General features: G+C 41.0%; 1 protein-coding gene across 2 annotated transcripts in view; it reads left to right on the top strand.

The window, feature by feature from the left end:
• The window catches only part of LOC133981385 (guanine nucleotide-binding protein G(o) subunit alpha-like), a 77,141-nt gene extending 53,526 nt beyond the window's left edge, over positions 1-23,615 (top strand). The window contains exons 1-6 of one of the 2 annotated variants that reach the window (XM_062420036.1): positions 3,057-3,175; positions 4,891-5,051; positions 13,426-13,554; positions 15,016-15,145; positions 19,623-19,776; positions 21,279-23,615. In XM_062420036.1, coding sequence (XP_062276020.1) covers positions 3,131-3,175; positions 4,891-5,051; positions 13,426-13,554; positions 15,016-15,145; positions 19,623-19,776; positions 21,279-21,466 — 807 coding nt within the window. In that variant the 5' untranslated portion in view covers positions 3,057-3,130 and the 3' untranslated portion in view covers positions 21,467-23,615. Of the gene's footprint in view, positions 1-3,056; positions 3,176-4,890; positions 5,052-13,425; positions 13,555-15,015; positions 15,146-19,622; positions 19,777-21,278 lie in introns of those variants that run through there. The other variant, XM_062420035.1, reaches the window with a different exon arrangement.
• The last annotated feature ends 2,165 nt before the right edge of the window (positions 23,616-25,780 follow it).

Below are 25,780 nucleotides of genomic sequence, written 5' to 3' on the forward strand. Positions count from 1 at the left end.
GATAGCGAGTCTTACACTTGAAAGACAGGAACACACACACACACACACACACACACACATTAACAAACACACACATTAACACACACATTAATCCAAACGGTCATCATAAACTTAAAGTGAAATTATGTACAAAAATGTACATATTCATCTACACGTGCAACTAACTACAAATTCCATGTGTTTAAACGACCTCATAAACGATAGTAAAAGATGCTATGTAAGAAATATACACACACACACACAACTTTACAAGCATAGAAACTGTTGCATGTCAACGCCCCCTCACTGTGTGTGTGTGTGTGTGTCCTACAGAGTTCAGAGATTTTAAAGGTCACTCCGATGAGACAGGAAGCCTCACACTGCTCCTGTATCCACAAACTCTCCTCTATGTTTCACAGTTAGAAGGAAAACCATCATTCAAGCAGCAAAAATAGGCTTGCTTTGAGACCAAACTGAAAGATTTGGTCTCACCTCAACAATAGGCAGGTAAAGAGAAGCGGTGGAGGCGGTGAGGAATTTAACTAAGCAGTATGAAAGTGAAACTGTACACGCTCCATCATTGTCCTCTCTGTAAATAAGGGGTTAAAAGTGATTGTGTGTGTATATGTGCTCGAACTGTTGGCATGGACGGAGCCTTCTTAGTCCAGTAAGTAACATGATCTCGTTGTATGAAACACACTCGTACGCAGGAATGAATCAATACGAGCAAATCTGTGCCACAAATGTAAACACTTCTACAGACACACACACACACACACACACACACACACACACACACACACACACACACACACACAACTTGGTGGCAGAGTTAAAAACGGTTCGACACAAGAAAGGACAGCGAAGCTCGTGTCACTGTCACAGAGGTGAGAAAGGGAGGCGTGGAGCAAGGCAGTGAGAGGAGGAGGAGGAGGGGAGAGATACAGAGTTGTGGCAGGAAACAGGAGATCACTGATGGAAAGAAAGGAGAGGAAGGATGGAGAGAGCAAAAATGTGATGTTATGAATGGACAAACAACGAAGAAGAAAACATGAGTAGAAATGTAAGAAGAGATGAAAGACAGACTGATAAAAGAACCCTGTAGAGATCAGATGAGAAAAAACAGAGATGATGATGATCATGGAGGGATGAATGGCTAATAGTTGACAGGATGAGGTTAGACGCGTGGTGTGTGTGGTCCGATAGATGCAGAGTGATAGACAGGAAGTAGCACGAGGCCCAAGGTAAAGGGGTGACAGATTTTAGATGACAATAAGTGAGGAGTGAGCAATGTTATTGTATCAAAACCTGTAACTGTTGCAGTTGTAAAAGCCTTTATAAGCCCTCAGTGAAATGACATATCATTGTGAAATCACCTCCTAATCTGCTGCAAGTCCAGCCGCTATGGAAGCCGCAGCGTGCGCCTCCCGGTTGCCAGCGTGTGCGGCGGCTGCGTGGGTTCTAATCAGGTTGCCCAAACTCATGTAATCTGTTATCTCTTCCTGATCACTTGGCATGCTGTTCATTTCTAGGGGAATGCAGAAACTCAACCAGATCAGGCCTTCAGTCGTTGTAATTTCAGCCTGAGTGCTGCGCAATTTAATTAAGTCTGGCTAACATTACAGGAAGGGAATACCAACAATCATCCTCATATTATACTGTTTCATTGCTTCGTGGCACAGAAAGGTGATGATGTATTGTTGCTGTGATGGAGTCAGTCAGGTCATTTGATTTGAGCGCTATGCAGATGCATAGATGCTAAACTGTGTCCACTGCGATGCACATACAGTACATCCCATCAGTAGAAACAGGTAGAAACTGTTTAGCATGTCGTCTCCTCCCCGCGTTACAGCAGAAAGTAACACGGAGTCGTATTTCGGTCTTTCCGACTCAGCGATTTATCGAGCCAAAGCATTGTATGGCTGCTCCGTTTGTGACAGCAGCTTAATCAGCTTAGTCAAGCTCCGTTTATCCGGCGTTGTCACTTTTTGTTAATGATGCAACCTTTTTTTTTGTATGGAAAATCCCTCATTTTAAGAATAAAAGTAGGATTTTAAATTCTCAGATTTCCTTTCATCTGTATTGAATACGGTTAAAAATGTGTACAATCTCTGGGCTTATTGTGAGATTATGCACCATATAATATATTTAAAAGATTACTTGATTTAAAGTTTCCAATGTGAGTATTTTGCCAATTGCCAATAAAGCTATTTAATTTAATTATCTCAGAAATCATGTCATGGTTTTTCCCCACATTACAACATTATTCAGAACAACAGGAGTAATCAACATGATGTAAAAGTAAAGCGCTCTGGATTCAAATGTGTATAAATAGTGTCTGAGATGTGTGAAAATTGAGCATTTTTTAAATATAACAGTTTTCTTAGAGCCGATTCCTTCCCATTAAAATACAAATCATTTATTCTTAAATAATTGAAAGATGTCGGTAGGTTTGTTGATATGATATTAGGTGGGGGAAAAAAAGGCATTTCATATTTTCGCTGTGCAGTCCGCAGTTGTTGTAGGCTTTTTTTTATTATTTGTATTTCATCACTATATGAAGCTACCATGCATAAAAAAAGTACAAAGGTCACGGCGTTCAGTGTCATGGCGATACGGCTGTGAGCAAGAACGATCATGTAGGCGGTAAACGCTAGGAGAAAGAAATCAATAACAACATAGGAGAGAGAGAGAGAGAGGAGGGCAGGGGAGAGGAGAGGGAGAAGTGACTCTGTCTAGATGGTGGTAATGGCAGCGAGCTCTCTGCGCTGCTATACACATAGCCAGGTAGCTCCAAAGATTTTCCATAAACACAGGATGGCACGTCACACATAAATTAAACAAAAGAAATCGAATGTTTTAAAAATCGTCTCTTAACACTCGCGAAAGAGAAGAAAAGGCTCAGATAGATGAGGTTAAACCGCACCAGAATCACCTCCACGAATAAATATCACAGTCGGTGTCACAACAGGAACCACACGGGGAATCATTTGCTTATATTAAGTGTTGAAATAGGCTTATGTGAGGCAGAGCTGGCAGCTTATTGACTGCGCTGTTGTAATGGTGTGACCTGAACAGCTTTTCGAGGTTGAAGACAGCGACTCCAGACCAGAGAAAAAGCTTTTATGAGTCCAGCTGGCACAATTTTCATATGGATTTTTTTACTCCATTTCCATCCGTCATGATTTTATACGAGGTATTGTTTGTGTTTTTAAAAACAATTACTGTTGTGGAAATGTCAAGCATCTTCTCCAAGGTTTGTCCACATTGCAATTTGATGACATTAAAAAAGGGATTTGATCTTTCTTTCTCTTCATAAACTACACCGCCATTGTGAAAAATGACTTTTACGCTTTTCACAAAGATTAAATGGACCGAAGGGAACTGAAAAAATGCCCTCATTCTTCTCCCTCTGCCGTTTATCTTGTTTCTTTTCTTCCACCATCTCCCGTAATCGCTCTCCGTAATTGTCGTCCTTAAAAACCTCGTCGTCCTCCGTCCACGTTAGCTCCCTTTCCCCCTCGTTCTCCAAGTTTCCATCTGTCATGTTCTTGCTTTTGTGCTTTGTGCAATAGTAACATTTTAAAAACATAACACACACACACCCCCACACACTGTCAAATGACACACTGGTACTTATCTCACAGTCGTAACAATGAACCTTTGTTTAAAATATCAAACGTGTTGGACAGGGTGACACTGTTGGTCCCCTCGACATCAGCACGCGGGCCCTTTGTCTCCTGTAAGGCCTGCATGGAATCAGGGAAGCCTGATTTGAGTTTTCCTTTGCCCCTCAAACAAAGGAAAGTGCGCCAGAGGGCCCCTTCAGACCTTTCCCCAAGGCCTAAGGTCAAATCACCCTAAACTCAACCTCCCGCGAACCTCTTGGATTCTCGTCCCTCATTGGCTGAGAGACACCTGACGTCACTTCCAGTTCCGGTGACGTCAGCGAAGCTTCAAAAAGGGAAAGGCATGCGGCTGCCGGTGTCTCTTTCGTTTTTTGTCTTTTAACTACTCGCAGGCGGGGCACAAGCTGTCCTTCTGTAACACTAGTGACTTAGAAAAGACGACGATACACGTGTGTGTGCCCCCCCCGCCCCCCCCCCCCCCCCCCCCCCACCTCCTTTCTTTTCGAAGCTTTCCCATCTCGCTGGATGAGAATTTCTGCATTCACCTGAATGCAACTTTTCCCCCTTTTTTTTCTTTTTCTTTTAAAGGTTTTTTTCAGGCACAGACACCTTTATTTGATAGTTGACAGACAGGAAATAATGGGAGAGAGGGGGGGGTGTGACATGCAGTACAGGTCCGCCATCTTGAATTCCCACGCTCCTGGACACACCCACTCGCATCCAAACACACACACACTCCTTTTCTCTCACACGCACACACACACACACCTTCTCTCTCTCACCTACACACACACACACATGCCTATTTGTATGTTCATACTCATACACAGCTGTTGTTCAGTGTCTGTCTGTTAGTGATAGTGGTAGTACAGTTTTAACTGAACATTGATTAACATGTTGGTTGATGGATGGTTAATAAACTGTTATAGCTTTAAAGAGAAGTGTTTTGTTGTGTTATTGTGGTAAGTGGCTCATTAAAATAGTCAGAGCTCAGGCTCTATTCCTTCATCTTCCAAAGTGTATTCTTATTGAGGCTGATTTGACTGTTTGGTTATTGATCTCGGTTTTCGGGTGGTGCCCGAAATTAATAATTAAAATGGATTATTCTTTAATTTCCTATTAATCATTTTTTATGATAATTATTATTAATAACCAAACTCACTCCTATCCACCCCCACAACACTTTGATCTTAATTATACTAATGCGTCATAATTAATGTTAGTGTTACGACATAAGACACTGACCTGCTTCTTCTCCCCCTTTTATTCTTGCTTTTTTTAGGCGGATGCCAAGATGGTGTGCGACGTGGTCAGTCGCATGGAGGACACGGAGCCTTACTCCGCCGAGCTGCTGTCCGCCATGATGCGCCTGTGGTCCGACTCGGGCATCCAGGAGTGCTTCAGCCGCGCCCGAGAGTACCAGCTCAACGACTCAGCGCAGTAGTACGTACACGCAGTCATTTCTGTGTGTGTGTGTGTGTGTGTGTGTGTTTGCAGTGTTACTAAGAAACAAATGAAAGTAAAGGAGATGTGACTTCCCGCTGGGGATGATCGGTTACATTCTCAGAAAATGATTGATTTTGCCTGCAGTTTAAAAGCTGAGCAAACTTGAGTCTGTGCTCCTAGTGATGGGAATGCCAGCTCTTAAGTGATCCAGATCATTTGGTTCAGTTCAGCAAGAAGAGCCTCTTTCAGCCCCCAAAAACACCAGACATTATCACAAGTGTATTTAACAATTTATTTATATTAAATGTTGCAAATTAGATTAAATTAGAACGATCCAAAACAATAATCATTCCAAACAAATCACTCAAAATGGAACATATAACAAAGAAACCTCAAACAGTTTTAATGGTGAAACAGTGTTAGATTGTCTTTAGAATGGATTGACATTAAGAAAGACCTCAAGTGTCTCAGCTTAGAGGGGCTGATCCAGTTTCTTTCCATCTGTTATCATCTGCTCTTAATATTATATGTTGTAAATGAGTAGAAATGATTAGCATGTGTAGGTATGTATTGTTACTAAGCAGTGTTAACTTTCCTCAATGAATCCAGCTGGCATTTCCTAACTCTCAGCATCTACCTGTACTCTCTGCTTTGGAAGGTAAAATACTTGAATAAATGATAATGTAGCAATGTTTCATCTAGAAGAAGATCTTAACCCTAGAACTTACTTATTCTCACTGATGGCAAAAGATGTAAAGTGATGTTAACATTTCATCCACATCCACAGAATTTGCTAATGTTTCGTTTGCTAACCGTTTCAGAAATGTCTTATTTTTGGTAGCTCGCTCCAGCTGTTTTGTTCCCTCTGCTTGTCTAATTCTGCATTTTGCTGATGAATTTAGCACATAAATCTGTGTCATCCAAGAAGTAATAACGTCAGATAACATTACTGACAAAGAGAGGACTTTACTGAGCGAGAGATGCCACTCATTAGTTTGATGAGCTAAATCAGTTCCTGAAGAAAACGGGGCTTTTTGGGGTGGAGGATACTGTTTAACTGAACGGGAGCCGCAGATGCATGCAGGTGCTTTTTAGTGCATTCCCTCACATTTAACATTATTGGTTCATTTTTATCTGTTGATAAAAAAAATATTTTTAAAATTATTTTTAAAATACATTTTCTCAGTGAAAAAAAAAATGCCAGCAACTAATATTTTTGGCCAAAGATTTCGTTGACAATATTAAAACAGTGAGAGGCAAAGTGTGATGGAGAGTGTGTTCAGGTTGGTGTAGCTCCCACATTAATCACAGCATTAATGTGTGTGTGTGTGCGTGTATCACATATATTCCACCTGCCCACTTTATTTTCTCCGTCCGCATCAATAGATCACTCTTTAGCCCCCCCCCCAAAAAAAAAAATACATGCACTCAAAACACACATACCTATTTATTTATAATCTTCGAAATGCAATCATACACTTGCTATTACAACACACAGTCAATCACCTTTACAAGCACCAGGCCTGATTTATGCAGAGTGCCTGTGTGTGGGTGAAGAGAGAGAGAGGGAGAGATACACAGCAAGGGAGAGAGAGAGAGAGAGAGAGAGAGAGAGAGGAGTGGGGGGGGTCATTTCCTTTAAGTGCCATGTTTGCGCGTGTCGCCTGTTTAATTGCCCCCCAATACATCCTGCGAAATTACACAGAGTGACATGAGGAAAAATTGAAGCCGGGTGAAGGAGGGAGACATTCATTTATGTTGCCGCGGGCGACGCACACGCACAAACACACGGCTGCGACAGTACCCCCTCTAACCACGGATGTAGCGAACGCAGCTTACGTTACTCTTTAGCTGATGTACTGCACTTTGATGACTTTTAAATCCTTGGTCGGCTAAAACAATATATACACACATGTTGATGTTAGGGAGTCATTGCCTCGTGATATTCATGCAGAAAATGTCATATGCCTCTTGATTTCTGCTACATTACAGGCTTTTACTTATCTAATTGTATATCGAGGCAAACTTAGTTCAGACTAGCAGTTAAACCACCATCCTGAAAGATTGGGTAACCATAGCAACATTACTTCTGCTTCCTGTTATGTTACTTCTGGCGCAATAAACCTAACCACAAGTTCAACCGACTGCAAAAAAAAAGAGACAAAAACAGGCTCTTGTTTTTCTTTGACACCGCGGTACGAGCACGATGATACACTCCAAAGTGTCCCCGAAAATCTTCACCTCCAGCTCGAGCGTTAGCAGTCCTTATCAATTGTGTGAGGACATCTTGTTTGTAGCAATGCTTACTTAAGTGCTCGAGAACGTGTCTGATGAAATAGCAGATAGAGAGGAGTGAAGAGAGCAGAGAAAGGACAGGAACGACCTAAGAGAGATAAGGAAAGGGAAAAAGTTAACGATGAGGAATTAAAAAACAGAGGCCGAGACAAAGAAAACAAAGTGATTGAACGGTGCGCACCGTGAGATAATCTAGACCGAAAATAGGGGCAAAGTCAGTAAAGTTGAAAATGATGAGAGAGCAGGAGAAGACGGTGAGAGATAGAGAGAAAAAAACGAGAGCTTTGTCATGTCTCCTCGCTGCAGAAATGTTGGGAGCTAAACATATTCCTACCAACATTTACATGTGGTCAATTAACTCGAGCGGCATCCGCTAAGTGTGTGAGCGCGCGCCGTCGCGTGCGCGTTAAATGTCACATTAAAGATTTATTGCGTACTTCCTATTATGTGGTGGCCCGTGGAGCAGAAGGGTGGCCGAGCAACCAATGGGGTGATAGGACAAGGTGTCACATGATCGGAACTCATTGTGTGTGTGTGTGTGTGTGTGTGTGTGTGTGTAGATTTTTTTGTCCAGCTTTGTTCTGAGTCATCAGGTGTTACTGTTAGGCTCAGATTCAAGTTAATTAAAGAACGTTATAGTTATAGTTCACACATGCATGTATAATGTGTGTTTTTATTACATAGGAAGCTCTATTCTGAGAGCAGCAAGCAGTGCCTGAAGCCAGCTCTGCCTTTCTGCCTCTGTGCAAATGTCCTGCATGTACTGACCTATTTACCACAATACACATACACACTCTGTCTATGATTTACATTACTTGCCTTTGTCACACACTACTATGCATGTACACACTTCATTAAAAAAAACCCACAATCACTGCTCTCTGTGCACATGTATGCGATGACATAGAAATGCCAGATTTAATAGGTACGCTGGATAATGAGTTTATTATTACATCATCTCATCAGGTCATGAAGTAAAGCTACTTCAGCTGTATTGATTTTGATGGATAAACTGAAGCCCCTTTCACACATGCACTGCACCCCCTGAAATTAAGCTGCATGTAAAAACGCAAATGTCCGAATCAGTCGAACCAGAGTTTAAATGGACTGCTGAAAGTGTTGAGAGTGTTTGAACCTTCACTGTTTTGACCAGGCCTAATAGAAGAGAGGACTTCCTGTCATTTCTCATAAATTAAAAGCGGTTTTACTTCAGGTGTATTGATTAAAAATGCCAAATTACAACCGCAGTGTGCTTTTTGCGTCCTGCACGGTCTACCCAGACGGGCGCCACCCCTCCCCTAAACCAAACAGAGTGCTTCCACTAGGTGAGAACTCGCTACATGTGTGAAAGTAGACATTGTCTTGAGTTCACATGTGAAAACGGATCTAGTCAACCCTGATGGTGAGATGACCCTTTGGTGTAAGGTCGTCACAGGTCATGTTCTTCTTTTCAGGAAAGCCTAAAATAGAAAAACAGACATTGTGATCGGGATCAAGTGTGATGAAAGTTCCTGCTTTATCTTCTTCGTCTTCCCTGTGCTAAATAACGACTAGGCTTTTTCTTCTTCTCCTCTGATCGATTCAGGGACCTATAATGTCGCCTGGTCAGATTGTATCATGTTGCAGCAGGCTTCTGCAGAAGTGATAAATGCTGGTTGTAAATATGGGTCGGTGGGAGACGACTCTAACCGTCTAAAAGCTGGTTACCTAGCAACAGCTATGAAGCAGGATAGTGGAGCTGACCTCTACTCGCTGGCCAGCTGATTCTGTTAAAAACACACAGATATGTGAGGGGATGTATTTCAACACAAATTCTGCCTTAGCATCTATCAACACAATTTAAAAATATCTTTTGTGTATTTTTGCAGTAACAGCTTTTATTTTGAAGAAGTATGACTAATAAATCCAGGAAATTTTGGGGATATGAAACGTTTTATTTTTACACAGGTGTGAATGCAACCTCAGCCAGCTGTTATAGCTCTTGTTTGATGTTGTTAGTTTCTCTTTTGAACCACATGCCAATATAAATGTAAAATGTAGGGTCAGCACTTTTTCACTGACAATGACAGTCAGTATGGCAGCTGTGGTATAACTTGGCACCTGCTGACCTACTTATTTACCCAGGTGTCTGGTTAGAAGTTCCCATCTCATCCGGCTTTCCGATCGTTGTACAATCTCCCAAGTTTCAGCCGCAGTGTTACCACTCACTATTTTTACACATTAGCAATTCCGCAGGCTGCTGAAAACATAAGAGTGTGTGACGGGAGGAGGAGGAGGAGGAGTGGAGTGTTGCGAGGGTGATGCTGAGTATCACAGCTTGTCCGGAGAACTCTGCCGTTTTCTTTGCTGAAAACACACACACATCATTATCACCTCACTGACAACATTCTCTCCAGTTGCATCTCTCTTTTTCACCATCATACTCTTTCAGTGATAATCTATAATACATCACACCACCAGGGAAATGAGACAAGCCTAGATGGGGCACTGGTGTTAATTGACTTAGTGCACCATGAAGAGTAATATCGGGATAAAGAAAAAAAAGACTAATGCAGTGGTGGTCCACATTTCTGTACGCCATGTAAAAACCAGGCGTTGTTGAAAGCCTGCAGAGGGATGATTTAATAAAAACCCCTTCGGGCGACAGCAGTTCTTTACATAAAATAATGTTAGACAGTGTGTGTTGTGGTCCTTCAGGTCCAAAATAAAATTTCAGTGAAAAGTGTCTGCAGGGCTTCTGTGCAGCTTTCTTTTCAGAGACAGTTCAGCCTCCTGTGGTGGTAAAGGTCGTGAAAGTCACATTTATAAGTCTCAATAATAATGGCAAGTTTGACTGACCTTTCTCACTCAATAGTCAAATATCTTAGTGCAGCATGAAAGTGTTGTGGAGGCAGACAGCAAGATACACTTCATTGTAAGTATAAACTAACATGAGTACAGCATTCAGTGACTTCTAGCATACAGTACAGCCTGAGCAAAGCTTATAAAAATTAAGTTTATTCTTAAACTGTAAAATATCACAGCCTCCATTACATATCTTCACAAGTGTTTGGTAACTACATTTTTTTTTTTTTTTAAAGAAAAAAGAGTGTTCATGTACATATTCCGTAAAATTGGCTGATATATGATCACATTTTTACTCCCTAATATCGGCATCGGTCCCAAAAATCCAAATGGGTCAGGCCCTAGTTCTGACCAATACCACGGTGCTCTGTAAACAGTAGATTACGTCCTCACTGAGGCAGATAAATCTGAAAACATGACTTACATCCAAACACACAATATCATCATTCTTATTGACACAGAGTGCTTCTCCAGAATTTCCCGGCTGTGTTTACGTGCCTGTTGAAGCGAGGGGCTTTTTGGCTTTCACACGTAGATCCCCGTTGATTGGGTTTAAACATGACAGGATGGAGCTGCAACACCTGGATAATTGGCACCGCTGGAGAACAGCGCTGCAGGAAAATAATGACGGAAGAAGACAAATGTTCTTCTGTTTCTGCACAGGCTGATCGGTGATGAATTTAAAATGATAATATCCATGCCTTGATCGCCTAAACTTGCCAAAAATAATCACATTTGTATCACATTTAATTCATCCCCCCTCCCCCCGTTTTTCTATACAACTATACTTTTTTTAATTTTTTATCTGCTTTAGGTGGTTTTTAATCATTTATCAGCAATGGAGTGTATAACACGCAATCAGCTGATGCTCTCTATAAGTACACAGATGGTGCTGTGCGCATGAGCTGGCCCATATATGTCATTATTTCAGCAGATCATTTTTCCTTGTTGCAGTTTAGGAAAAAAACTGCTTTCTCCCTCTCCCTCCTCCTCCTCCTCCTCCCACCCCCACCCTCCCTCTCAGCTCTTCGTATCTGCTTCCTTTCTAACCCTCAAGTTCCAGCCCATACTCCTTCTCCGTGTAATCAATAGTTCTTATCACCCAAGCAGTGCGAGCGGGTATTGTGTGCCAACCGCTCCTTGTTGCCATCAGTCCAATATCTCCGTCCTTCCTATCTTTTCCTCTCATTCTGTTGGAAGTAACTCGGCATGCGTTTTAAAAGCTCAAACAATAACCTCACCGGTCTATAAATAAGAAGCTTTACACCCGTCACACTAGATGGATGAATTCCGTTTCCGTTTTCTGCTCATCTTCTCCGCTCCTCTGCCTTTTTCTGTCTCGCTATCTGTCAGCCCGTTTCTGCTGGGATTAGAATAACCAATAATTTCCCAGTCGTCGCTATGCGGAAAAACAATTTGTATGCCATGCTGAGAACTCGGTCGGCTTTTGGTTTTTAGAACTGAAGCTGCCTGTCAATGGGGAATATGTTGAGGGTAATACCAGATAGCTCTGTGAAGAAGGGTGATTAGAAATGTGGGAGAAACTGCTGACTGTGGGCTCATTATTTTTTAACAAAGGAGTCTGTCCATCATCTTCTGTTTAAATAAGATGATGGACGCCTGTCATCCAATCACAATCACAGCTCTTTGGATTGATACTGTAGGTAGAGTGAGGTTTCTCAACTGGAGCACCAACATTCAGGCATCCATCTAATCTGCTGACGTGTCCTTTTGAAACCAGAAGTTGCACTGTCGTCATTTAAGACACTGTTCCATCCTGCCAGTGATTAAATTAAGTTGTCAAGAGTCGCCCTCTGAAGGCAGAGACACTAAATCTCATAACTGGACTATTCAGGATTTTTTTTCTTTTTTTTATTTATACTAAAAAAAGGGTTCACTTCCTGTCATCCCAACTACCCACTTCTCCTTTTCACTTCCTACCATGTGGCTGCTCTACGTAGTAACATTGTCTCTCTAGATATATATTGAGAGGCAGCTCAGGCTGTCAGCTTATGTTCATTCAATGCTAAGTAATTAGGCAGTTTTCATTTAATCGACATCAGGGTGTACACTGCTTGAGACAGCTTGAGTACTACTACTAAAAAATACTGTAAAACAAACTGTCACACACTGTCACACTGGGGTATGATATGATACGAAACATGACTTCTGATAGAGGGAACAAGGCCGAGGAAAGAAAATGCCCTCATTGAAGTCAATAGCGTCGGTTGCACATTTACTATCACATTAATGGCCGTATTCCAACGAGTGGGTTACACTTTCTGCTTGTTATGTAATGTTTACTGTTTCACCCACCTGAGCCATGACATACTGTACAACATCAGGTTTACACTGTAACACAAAGTGGATTACAGCACCACAAATGCAGACATTTTAAGTGATCATCATACTCCTACTCTGTCAGCTCCAACCTAAGTCAGCAAAGTCCTTTCTGGATAAATGTAGAAGAAATAAAGAACATAAACACACATTTCTTACAGTGTAGAGATAGTAAGTCCTAATAGTATAAGTATGATAAGGAAAACTGTAACAGCAAATGTAACCCTGTTTAGCTACTTAGCTAACATAATGTGTTCATATCATATTTAATGTTACAATATCAAAGGCTTTTAGGATGATGAATAACTGCTGGCTTAGACACATAATGCTATTTCAGATAATGTTGGCTGGAGTTTCTGAAGTGTAACCTTTTCCAAATCCAATAAAGAGCATATAAGAGTTGCTAACGTTAGCCTAAACTCTGTTAGCATCCAGGACTAGCTTCCACACAGTTGGATAACACTACACTGTGGATGTTACTGGGACTTTTTAATGTAACCCAACACAAACTAATGTAGTTTGTTAATGACTTACTCTTTGGCATTGTAACACTCAGTTACTACTCAATTTAAAATACTTTATTTTTATCCCTCAAGGTATAATTTACTTTAGGTGGTAAGCTAGTTAGCCGGACATGCTAATAATTGCAGGCAGCTCACAAAAACTATTTAATGCATTCCCCACACTTGTGCTCTTGTGTTTTTGGTTTTGGAAAGGTGAAAGAAATAAACACCACCTTCCGAATATGTGAGTTTTGCTCTCTCTTCAGCCCCATGAACTCATTAGTAATGGGAAATAGTCAAGTGCCGCTTTTGTTCTGCATGATTTTACACTTGTAAAGTTACCGCTGAGTTACAATCTGGATCTTTGTCATCTGTGTGTGTGTGTGCAGCTACCTAGACAGCCTAGATCGGATTGGTGCGACAGACTACCAGCCGACAGAGCAGGACATCCTGAGGACCCGAGTGAAGACCACGGGTATCGTCGAGACACACTTTACCTTCAAAAACCTCCACTTCAGGTCAGTGACTCACAACAAGGAGCGCACATACAAGTAGATGCCGTTTCCAGTGCGTCCAAAAAGGAACTCTGTAATTTAAACAAGTGTCTATATTTATGATTGTCTGACTTTTTAATGGGATCTGATTCAATTAGAGCGAGGAGCTGTGGGAATGGTGACAGAGGAGGGGCAATGTTGGGAGGGTAACAGGAAAGGGAAATGAGAGAGAAAAGAGGGGAGGAGTCTTGTTCTGACCTCAGATTTAATTACCATGTTTCTGCCCGTCTTGTGTGCATATGCATACACGCATTAACATATCAACAGGCACACAAAGCAGAAAGGTTAATAAACTGTAGACACCAATTATTTTTCTGGATGGATGCACTTGGCAACTGATGTTTGTCTCAGTTTTTTTTTTCACTTTCTGACTCAGTGTTTCTCATACACACACACACATACCCTATTTATTGTTTGTTCAGATATACACACACACAAACACACACGTCAAGTCAATTTAAACACATAGAGAAATATTAGTTCTGCTGAATGATGCTTTCCGCTGTTTCTCGCACAGTTGAGTAGGCGGTGTGCCGGGTGTGTTTTGTTGAGAAGCCTAAATATTGTTAGTTCAATTGCTATTACTGGCAGTCAGGCAGTGTGTGGGAAGCTCCAGTGTTCCCATACTGGGTGTAACCCATCAGCCTACCTACCAATATCACCCCACATGGTAGTGGATTTTTCACTTTATTCTAAACCCCACATAAATACATGAGGGAGAGGTTATTCCCAGCTTATAAATGAAAAGGTACATATTTTACAGAAGGTCACAGTCCTATAACTTGAAATGTAGTGTATTGTTCCCTCTCTGTGGAGGCCAGAACCAAACATTGCATTTCACATTGTCTGATGACTCTGAAGTGTCTGAAATGGACCTTTAATAGAGAGGTCAGTGTCAGATTCAGAATAAAATCGAGAAAGAGGAAAAAATGGATCGCCATATTCGTTTACTTTAGAGGCTGTACACACACTCAGGGTCACGACAAAGCATCACATAAATCCCAGTGATGCTGTACATCAAGTGGACCAATGTCTCGTACATCCTAGATGAGAACTGATCCCATGCCTCTCTTCCTGTACGTACATAATTTAGAGAGACTGGCTGAGCTTTTCGCACACAGAAAGAGAGAGAGAACCATTTGACTGGGAGGAGGGCCAGAGTTGTCACGTTACTGAATGAATGAGCCAATAGAAATCCCCAAAAATAGGCCCGGTTTATAAATGCAAACTATCCCACAACTGAGTTTGCTTCCATACTCACTGTCACACCACACTGGTATAAAAATTTTAAAAAGTTCATCAACAGATTAATTATGTTTTATGAGTTCAAAAGCAACATCCCTGATTAGAAAGTAAAGTAATATTAGAAAAAAGATGTGTGTGTAGACTTGTTTTTCATTACACGTCTGTCTCTCCGTCTATCAGGCTGTTTGACGTGGGAGGTCAGAGGTCGGAGAGGAAGAAGTGGATCCACTGTTTCGAGGATGTCACAGCCATCATTTTCTGCGTGGCACTCAGCGGGTACGACCAGGTGCTGCACGAGGACGAGACCACGGTAAGGACAGATGTTCTCACGCATACGCTCGCTCTCACCCCCGTCTCTACTCCCCTACTTATTTTCTGTCCCCGTGTGAGACCCATTTATAAATATTGGAATACACCTTTAGAAGAAGAAAGTGTATCAAATAGCATCACGGTTGTGTTGTAATGCATCCAGGGTGCTTTTTAAACAATCAAGATGTGGGACAATGTGTTTAGTAGTCCCTTAATGCATTCTGACACATACTCTACAGCTATGATATAGATAGACTATACACTTGTACAGCTTGTAGAAAGGAAGCTGATATGAAACATATGGTGTGGGTTGTGGTGCAGTGGTAAGCACTGTCACCTGAAAGCTACAGGGTTCTGGGTTTATACCCACAGGCTGGTTAGGGCTCTTCTGTGTGGAGCTCTGCCCCTGTGGATTCTCTCCAGGCACTCCAGCTTCCTCCCACAGACTGAAAACATGCAGGTTAGGATAACAGGTGACACTAAGTTGCCCATAGGTGTGAATGTGAGTCTGTCCAGAGTGTACCCCGCCTCTCACCCGGTGTCAAATTAGATCAGCTCCAGATCCTCTGCGACTAGAGGAAAATGGTCAAGACGATGGATGGATGGATGGATGGATGGATGGATAGATTCATTAGTGGCAGACTCACAGATAGACTTATCTACTCATGTACTTTCTTTTGTCTTGTTTTGCATCCATGTCGTTATCTGATATTGCATATATATATAATACTATCAGTGCTGGTCTACCTAACATGAATCTAAAAAACGAGAAATGGAAGTCTGTGGTGTTTCCTCTATATCTCCTTTTAGTACAATCCTCTTCCTCTTGCTAAAAAACAACAAACAAATGAAGAGATTACAGATGGAAGCCTAATTCAAAATACTTGTTGGAGGTTTTTGTTTAACAAAACATGTAACAGAGCAGCTCTCCATCTCTGGTAAGAACTCTGCTGGATGGTTTCTATGCAAAAAACAAGGGATCAGTGTATTTGCAGGTTATTTTTCTGTATGCAAATCCTCCTTCCTTGCATTGACACTGCAAGCTGTAGTGGCAATGTGGCTAAAATCAAATACACTGTTTTAAATAATGGGGAAGGAGATGTACTTCAAATTTTGTATATCAGGAGGCTCCAAAGGCTCCTATATATAGGCCTGAAATACATCCTCAGAGAATTCCAGGCTGGAAAAATTGTGTTCGGTGGCTGTTCTATTTATGCAGATGCTATCAAGCCCCCCCTCTGAGCTTGGCGCACCAGGAGAACGTCAGACCAGGGGGGAGGAAACATCCATAAAACATGCTCCCACTTATGCGTGTTAAATATCTGACTTCATATAATTGGTGCATGGTGGTTTTTTATAGTTCTCACAAATATCTGGAGACTATGTAAGGTCATCACAGCAACAGTGTCTAATAGCAGAAAATGTTTCATTCTAACGCTACAGTAAACATCATTTCCATCCTCCAGCATCAAAAAGCATGGGGAGTATTTCTCCACTCAGTGTTTCCAGTGATGTTAAACGATCACACGGGGAGAAATCTATTGAAGAATACACACATACACACTCACAATACCTCAATAAATCGGAGTTGTTTTACTAGAGGCTGAATTATGAGATCACCACTAACACAGCCCACAGGTAAAGTGCATGTGTACGAGGAACGCATCAAACATAACAGATTCATATCAGCATTAGTAGCAGCTCTGGTATTATTTTTGTTTAAATGTCAGAGAAAATGTTCTGATCAACATTATGTATAATTATTATTAAAGAGCAAACACTAGTGTGGGTGTTATAATTACCAGGAAAATAACCACATGTTTTTAATGCGTGTGTATGTGTGTGTGTGTGTGTGTGTGTGTGGAGCTCCTACGTCCTCTGTCAGTTCCACTACCGTCATTCAGAAATAACAAGTACCTTACACAGGGTAAAAATATTCCAGCCCCCCTCACTAATGGGAGTGATAAAGTGATGCATAGATCCCATATGAGCAGTTCATTCAAATCACTGATACGCCATAAATGTAATTATAAAGGCCACTGGAGAATGTAGAGGGTGGATTTTTTTTTTAAACTATTGTAGTTAAGATATTGTGTAAATTATTTTCTAACACACTAAAACACCTGGACACACCTTACACGAAGTTGCTGTATATGCTGATAAATCATGGCCGTGTTTATAGTCATTAAATCAGGTGTAGACCTGTCATGATAACTACTGCTGTTACACGATATATTGTCTCAGAAATAATCGCGATAAACAATATTATCGTCATTTGAGGATCATTTTATACCACTGATATAATGATAATATAATAGCATAATAATGCAAAGGGGGTGGGGGGTTACATTACAGTCTAAATACAGTATATGATGTAACCATTTATGATGCCGGACAATGTAGATTTATGACTGACCAAGTGTTCTGCTTTCCCGTCCTGTTTTTTTTATTTTATTAATTTTGTCTTTCTATCGTCATTGTTGTAATTTAACCACACAGACCACGTTTGTGTGCCTCTGGCTGCAGATTATTGATGCTGAGTGTTCACGTCGTGCCACTCTGCTCCATCCAGACAACAATATGATCACCTGGAGAAGCTCTCTCTCCATCTGTTGGCCTTTTGTTGCTGTGCGATTAAAACAGAGCCCGTGCGCACACATATACCGAACAATACATACTACTTCTGCTTCATAATTCCCTTCTTTCTATTCAAGAACCGCTTGCATTGTGTTTTCTCTGCCTCTCCTTCTTGTTTCCATGAAAACACACACGCACACACACACACACACACACACACATTCTCTTGCTATTCCCTGGTTTAACAGCCGCTCTGTGTGAAAACTGTCTAAATACTTTCTTTTCAGCACTTCAGGGGTGTGTATGTGTGTAAGGGGTTGGGGGGGAGGAGGGGAGGTAGGTCGGGGGGTAGCCGTACGAGGGAAGCGGGGAGGGTGTGTCCCTTGCATTTTCTGTTCCTGTTCCTGCTCTAAGCTCCGCCCTGCAGCATCTTTGGCTCCTTCCAACTCCTCCTGTCACTCTCGCCATCGACTGTCCTCTCTAACCAATCAGCAGTCAGATCTTCTACAGATGCCCCCACCCACAGACAGGTATGAAATCTCCCGATAGGTTGGTAGACTCACCCGAGAGTTGAAAGCAGTGCCTCTTTTTGTTTGTGAACTGAGGAACTTTACTGGCGGTTGTTCATGTGGTTGCATGTTCGCGTGTTTTCCGTCCAGTTCATCAAATGTTTTATTGCATGATATCGATCTATCTATTTATTTATCTATCCATCTATTTATCTCTCTATCTATTTATTTATCTATCCATCTATTTATCTCTCTATGTATTTATTTATTTATCTATCTGTGTGTCTGTTTTTTTCTGTCTAATCACTACATTATTCATCTAACATATGAACTATTTCAACCTCTGAAGTATGTGAGGTGCTTTGCCTGAATCTTCAGTACTGTACTACAGTCTGATTGGGTAATGGACCCCCATCAATCTCCTGTTCTTCACTCCCCCTGTCCTGAGAATCATCATCACAACCAGAGAGAAACTGCTTTCAACTTATTCTTAAATGGAAACTGTTTTCTTCACTAGGCACTTTGTATTCAGTGTGGACAGATTTCTTTAACACGTTCAAAATCAGATGAGAGAGTTTGTAGATGATGTCATCATTTTTTTAGGACACGTGACAAAAAACGTTTTAGCCTCAGGTTTTTAGAAGGTTATTTTCATACAAGGCTTTAGGATATGCCTCAGGTCATAATGGTTTAATGACATTATATATATTACATTATAAAGCAGTCCATAGGTGCTCACTCTAGAATAAAGGATGTCCATGATCTACTAACATTAAAAGGTGCCTAATGAAGAAAATGATTAAAAACCGAAATTAATTTAATCTTGAATGATTAATCATATTTTTTATTGATCAACTGAAGTTACCATTTTAGCTGCTAATTTACATTTACATTTTTTAGTGTTTTTTCTATAGCATGTACCCTTTAATATACCCTCTGGAGTTTCCATTGTACACTGTTTTTGAAAATCTGTACATTTGTTGTCTGTCACCAAAATGAATTGTTTGTATCCAGCCTAAAAATTAAAGGTTAAGTTAGTCTGAAACATTTTCAAAGCTTTTAATTTAAATGCGAGTCTCTTCTTTTCCTCCTATGTTGGTTTATTTCTACTTTAATAATTCATTGCCTTCACAAAGTGTCGCTGCTCTCTGCAGCTGGCACAAATGTATATTACATAAACCTCCTGCTCAGAGTGAGCAGGTATGTCCTCAATCACATGCTGCTCAACGCATGGACAAAACATAACTCAACAACACCACTAGTGAGTGTGCAAGTGTCTCCTGAACACACTCGCATTAATGCTGAATGATTATTTTGGGTGTGGATATATATATGTGTGTGTGTATATGTAATATTGAGCCTGTTTAACTCGTGTTAATGTCTCCCCCGCAGAACCGCATGCACGAGTCTCTGAAGCTCTTTGACTCCATCTGTAACAACAAGTGGTTTAAGGACACCTCCATCATCCTCTTCCTCAACAAGATGGATCTCTTTGAAAAAAAGATCAGCAAGTCGCCACTGTCCATCTGCTTCCCCGAATACACCGGTACATATCCACGTGCTCGAAAAGTACACGTTCATCACCATTCACCCACCTCCACACAACATTCTGCACACTTCCAGGTCTCTATATGTGTAATCTGGGGCTTTACTAGAATATCTCTGCATGATTTAAAAAAAAACTTATTGAAGTGAATGGGAAGGTGTGTTAGTAGTTTTTTTTAGCTGATTGTGATCTGTGATTACACGCTACATATAATTTTACACGCCTGCTTCCTCCTTACATGGTCCAGTGGTTCATAGCATCCAATTACAATATTTATATGCTGAGTTTCAATTTGCAGTCCCTTTTTAAAGTCTAGTCATCAGCACGATTAAACACCTTAACTGTGAATAAGACTTTACTGAAGCCCAATTCACCAAGAGGGAAGTCCAGGAGAAATACTAGGGGTAAGATAGACGATGAGGGTCAAATATATAAAAACAGGTGAAGCAGTGAAAGAAACCATGAGTGTTACCAGGAGTCCCAACAAGAGAGAGACAAGAGGAAGGGGGGGGGGATGACAGAACGTGAGAAAAGGCAGAGAGACTGACAGCATGTGTTAAAGTGTGAGAAAAAAATCAAAGCAAGACTGTGGGAAAGCAAGATGGAGAGAGACCAAAACAGCAAAGACTGTGACAAAGAGAAAATTAGGATTCCGAGCTCGTTTCCTCTCCTCTTCTTCTTTCCCCCTACCCCGCTCTTCATCCTTTTTTTTTTTTTAGCCCGCCTGTTCTGATGAGGTTGCAGCTGAATCGGACAGACGAACCACAGTGCCGCTAATGGCTGAGAGCCAGAGAGATCTCAGCCATACTTAGCCCCCAAATAATAATGACTCCAATCACGGAGATCTGACTCATTCCCAAAAAAGCGATGTAATAAATCAAAGCTCTTGATTAAATCTACTACACACCATACTCTTTCATTACAAGCAGAACTAACTCTCATAGATAAGACTGTACTTGAACCAAAAGGGGGTGTACAGTAGATCTGGCTCTTTTGTAAAGATGAATCATTAATAGACAGTGTGAGTAATGGTTTTGGCCTTAGCGCCTCGTACCTGTCACAGTGTTGTACCGCTGTTGTTTAAAGACTTTGATCAATTGGCAATATTCTGACATAAATTTTCCATCGCGTCTCATTCGTCCGTCTAAAATCACCGTTCTCATTTCGTCCCAAAAAAAAAAAAAAAGTCGCCCCACCTGTCACATTTATTACAGCTGGGCTAGCAGTAAGCACACCGCAGAGCACACCTCAGCAGAACGTGTGCTGAGCAAGAGAGTCAAAGGTCGTGTTTTTTTAGAAAATAACAGAAAATAGTGCTGATACAGTAGAGATAGTGGTGGGACAGCTCACTCATATAAAAGAGTTCCAGTGACAACAACAACATAACAAAAAAGCACATTCATCCCATTTTAAAGCTTTTAAACCTTCACAACTCTCAATGAATGTCATCTTCTCTGTCTCTCTCTCTCTCTCTCTCTCTCTCTCTCTCTCTCCCCCCACAGGACCAAACACTTACTTGGAGGGAATAGCCTACATTAAGTCTCAGTACGAGAGCAAGAACAAGTCGCCCAACAAAGAAGTCTACTCCCATTCGACCTGCGCCACAGACACCAACAACATCCAGTTTGTGTTCGACGCCGTCACCGATGTCATCATAGCCAATAACTTGAGGGGGTGCGGCCTCTACTGATGACGCCTCTCGAGTTAAGCAGATAGATGAAAGGTGTTCTACGTGGTACGGCCCTGGTGATGATGATGATGATGATGGTGTCATTACACGGCCGGCTATTGGTCCAACTTGACTCGTAATTGATGAATTCTTTCGGTCGATTGGTTGGTTGGTTGAGACGACTTCTTTGAATCCTTTTTTTTCTTTTTTCACTTCCTCCCATCTGAAGTGCAGTGCTGCTGTACTTAATGTGTGTGTGTGTGTGTGCGTGTGCGTGTGCGTGTGCGTGCGTGTGTGTGTGTGTGTGTGTGTGTGTGTGTGTGTGTGTGTGCCTGAACGCCAAAATCTATCACTGCAGAAAGATGCACAGTATCTACAATGTTGCCTTTATTGTCCTCCTGAAAAGTTGACTCTTCAGGGATATACGGTTCTAGTATGAGATGTAAATGTACATACTAGTAGTGCCTACTCATAGAACCAGTGGAGCCTTCTACCTTGTAGTGTTTCTAAATTGTTTATAAATTTAATTTTAGTTTTAGACAATCAGTCACATGAAGTGCTGATGTTAAAATATGTTCAGCTAGTTTCAATCAGGGTCCAGTTCAATTCACTCCATTGAGATGAAAGAAGAGATGTTCTCTTCAGATTAAATTACGTGTTTGAGACATGAAAGTGTTGACAAAATGATGTCTCGTACTGCCAAGAAGTAACTGAAAGAAAGTGTCTAGTGGTAATGAGCATACGGCCAAGAACCTTTATTGAACCCCCTCCCCCACTTCTCCCTATCTGTAACCATGCTTCAGCAAACTAGCTTCATTACTTTGTATATGTTTTAATATTCATTTAGTTTTGTTTTCTGATGGTGCACTTACCCATGAGCTTTTTACTGCAGCACATCCAAATCATTAATAGTAAATACATTACTTCATAGACATTATGAACTCAATCATCATAAATAAACACAGAAAAAATAGAATAATATTGAAGTGATTCAGAGTTAATAATCATATCATATCATAGCTGAGCTTGTTGATGAGTGAGGGTGGAGAATAGTGAACAATGTAATCTGGTGCATTTTGAAAATGACTATAATGAAATAAGTTATTTGACTTTTTATCAATTTGTGTATTTTTTTCAGTATTTATTCACATGACTGTTTAGTTCATAATGTCTTTATTCATTCAATATTGGTGGTTTGACGGCCGTGTTAAACATGATGCCTTGCTATACTTAACAATTCAGCAATTAGTTGAAGTAGAAAGGTTTCGGTTAATAAACTAGTGAGCCTCAAGTCAGCTCCCATAGAGCAAAGCCTCGCTACTTTAAAAGCTTTTTGGAGGAGAGGGATTATCAGAGTGGACTGATGATACTGAATGTAATGAGAACAAAGGTAATCCAAGTTATGCTACATGAATATTGATTTGTAGTCTTCACCTTTTTTTATATTTTTTTATTCATATCTGACTGAATTTTGGATCTGTGGCACTTTGGTGACTTTGGTCCAATTTAAATAAAGAAATGATTAAATTTGCTCTCCTATTTTAAACATCACTAGGTTTGTTTCCATCCCCATGTTTAAAATTGAGAAAGTTTTTACATTTGGTTGAGTTGGAAAAGTTTGCAATTCAATAAAAGCAAAACATGACCATATAGCAAAATGCGACAAAGTACGACTGAAACAGATATAGCGAATAAATCATGACGTACGTGAGTCATGTGACTTAGACGTCTGCTCCACTAAAAAGATGGAGACATTGAGTAATACAGGAAACAAACATTTCCAAATAGTTCATATTTCCATCATGTGTTCTACATTTTTATAACATTGAGATGTGTTTTTTTAATAACATCATATTGTTGTGCACTCTTCTTCTTATGCTGATGATGGTGATGTATATTTTGACAAACCAATTACAAATATTCGTAAAACTGCGATTGATGGAAATGTGAATTAATTGGAAATATGTCAGCTGGTCGGCGGCTTTAATCAGAATGCATCAGAATAAATTAAAAGATTGAAAGATGTTTTAATTACCCAGATTTATACGGATATAAGTCGATGACAAATTTATACAGAAAAAGAATCCTAAGAAATATTTGATGTCATTTGACTTAAAGTGATGGTTCGGCGTAATTTCGACCTAGCGTCATACGCACCATGAGGTCTCGCGCAATCACTGAAATACTGTGTGGTCGCGCGAGATCCCGCACAGTTCTCTAGATGTGCTGTGCGGGATCTCGCGCGACCACACGGTATTTCAGTGGTTGCGCAAGATTTCGACGATGTTTACAGCTTTAGCGTTAGCAGCAGAGCAAAAGCCATCAGGTAAGTGTTTATTTTAATAAACTCCTGGTGTACTTACAAACTTTCCAATGCATGGATTTATGAGTAAAGACCCTATTTGTACTACTGTAGAAGTTTGATAACAATCCAGGCATTATTAGTGGAGTCATTTACGAGATACACTGGTGGTTCCGTTAGCGCCTGTACTAAGCCATTCGGCTGATGGCTCTAACTACACTATTTTGCAACCAAATGAAAAACTAGGGCTGAGGCGGTGATTAGATAGATCTCATGGTGCATATGAGGCTAGGTCAGAATTATGCCGAACTATCGCTTTAACCGATTGGTTCTTCAGTTATTTTGTTGAATACAAAGTGGCATCAGTCCAAGTTAGAGCATTTCTTTGTAAGCGACGCAGCAGGCTTACATACAGCAGAGCTAAAATCTGCGTGTTCCATTCATATCATCAGTGCAAAGTCTCAGCAAATGTTCATTGTAGCCTTGGATGCATTTCATTCTGGGGCAGTATTGGTTATTTTTGCCCAAACAAAAGAATGTAATTGAAGTTGTACTTTGGATAAAATTTAAATTGCTGGTTAGTGAGCAGGTTGCTGTTATCGCTAGAGAGTGTGTGGGAGGGGGCTGCCATCATCTTTCATCCCTTTAGAAGTCACCTCTAGTCTTATTTTTAGATAGATTTTTCCAGGCTCTCATGTTGCAGCATGCGTGTGTCCACTATAAAATCACTTTACACGAAGAGCTACAGGAGGTTGTGTGCTGACTCAACCAGACAATTCCCAGATAATGCTTCAATGGAAGCATTGATTTCATGGGGCCCTGGGGCCACATCCATTGTGTGGAGCTGCACAGTGTAATATCTCAGTTGTCCTCCACTCTGCTGCAATAAGGCAGGGGTGAGCTTTGAAAGATTGCGCGGTGGTGAGTACACGCGGTCCTCTGGGATTTGAATGTCAACCTTGTGGCTATTGTTTTACCCCAGACGTTTTTTGCTTTCTGCTGGTCGAACTCCACTTCCTGCCGGTTGCCAGACGTCTCCCCAGAGCTGCGGCAGGATCGAGTTTTAATGCACTGCACAGCTCAGTTGAAATGAAAATGGATGTGTGAGGTTTATGGGGACCGGTTTCAACGTCAGCCTTGAGAGTTTAACGCCAGGAAAAATACAGTATCATTAGCTTTTATCTTTATAAGGAACAGTTTACAGCTTCACATTCAAACTGAGCTTTGTTTCTTTGGGACTTCTGTTGAATTTCTTGATCTGAGTGTGTTTACAGCTTTACTGGTATGAGCTCTCCCAGAGGTAGACAGCTTCTTTATTTATGTATGAGCAGGGCATCTGCTTTATTCCACGCATCTCTCCACACTCAAAACAGAAAGGGCGTTTTTCCACCCTCTGCTCAAAGCTTTTTTTTTTCTTTTTTTTTTTAAACAGGTAGATGACGTCTTCATCTACCACATCTGTACCAACTTTTCCTAATTAGAGACAGAAAGCTGTTTCCTGTGTGTGTTTCTGTCTGTGTCCTGTGTGTATGTGCGAGCATGTGTGTGTGTGTGTGTATTGAAGGACTGTATATAGTTACCTACATGTATGTCTGTTGAGGAAAGCTCAGTGTGCATGCATACGTGCTTATGTACATGTGTATGTGTTGTGCGACAGACAACATCAGCCCATGGGTGTTGTGCTGAAGTCAGTATCTGTGGATTAATTACCCAGAAGGCACCTTTCTACCCTTTCCACACACACAGGCCCTCAACACCCAGTTACACACACATGTGCGCGCATGCACCGAGGACACGGATACACCCATGGGACATCAAAATGTCACAACACCGTGCTTGCCGGTGACAAATAATATCGCCATATCTAACCAAAGAGCCTCATGGTTTGGTTTTTTTTGGGTTCTTTTGCCAAACATGAAGCTGGAGCTGAAGGCTTTCAGTTCATCATCATCTCTCCTGACTAATTTCATTTCTTATATGATGTGAAAGTGAAATAGCTGTACGCTTGTAGGGGTTCAAGTAATACCTTTTGA

The sequence above is a fragment of the Scomber scombrus genome, chromosome 6, assembly GCF_963691925.1.
Source record: "Scomber scombrus chromosome 6, fScoSco1.1, whole genome shotgun sequence".
NCBI classification, from domain to species: domain Eukaryota; kingdom Metazoa; phylum Chordata; class Actinopteri; order Scombriformes; family Scombridae; genus Scomber; species Scomber scombrus.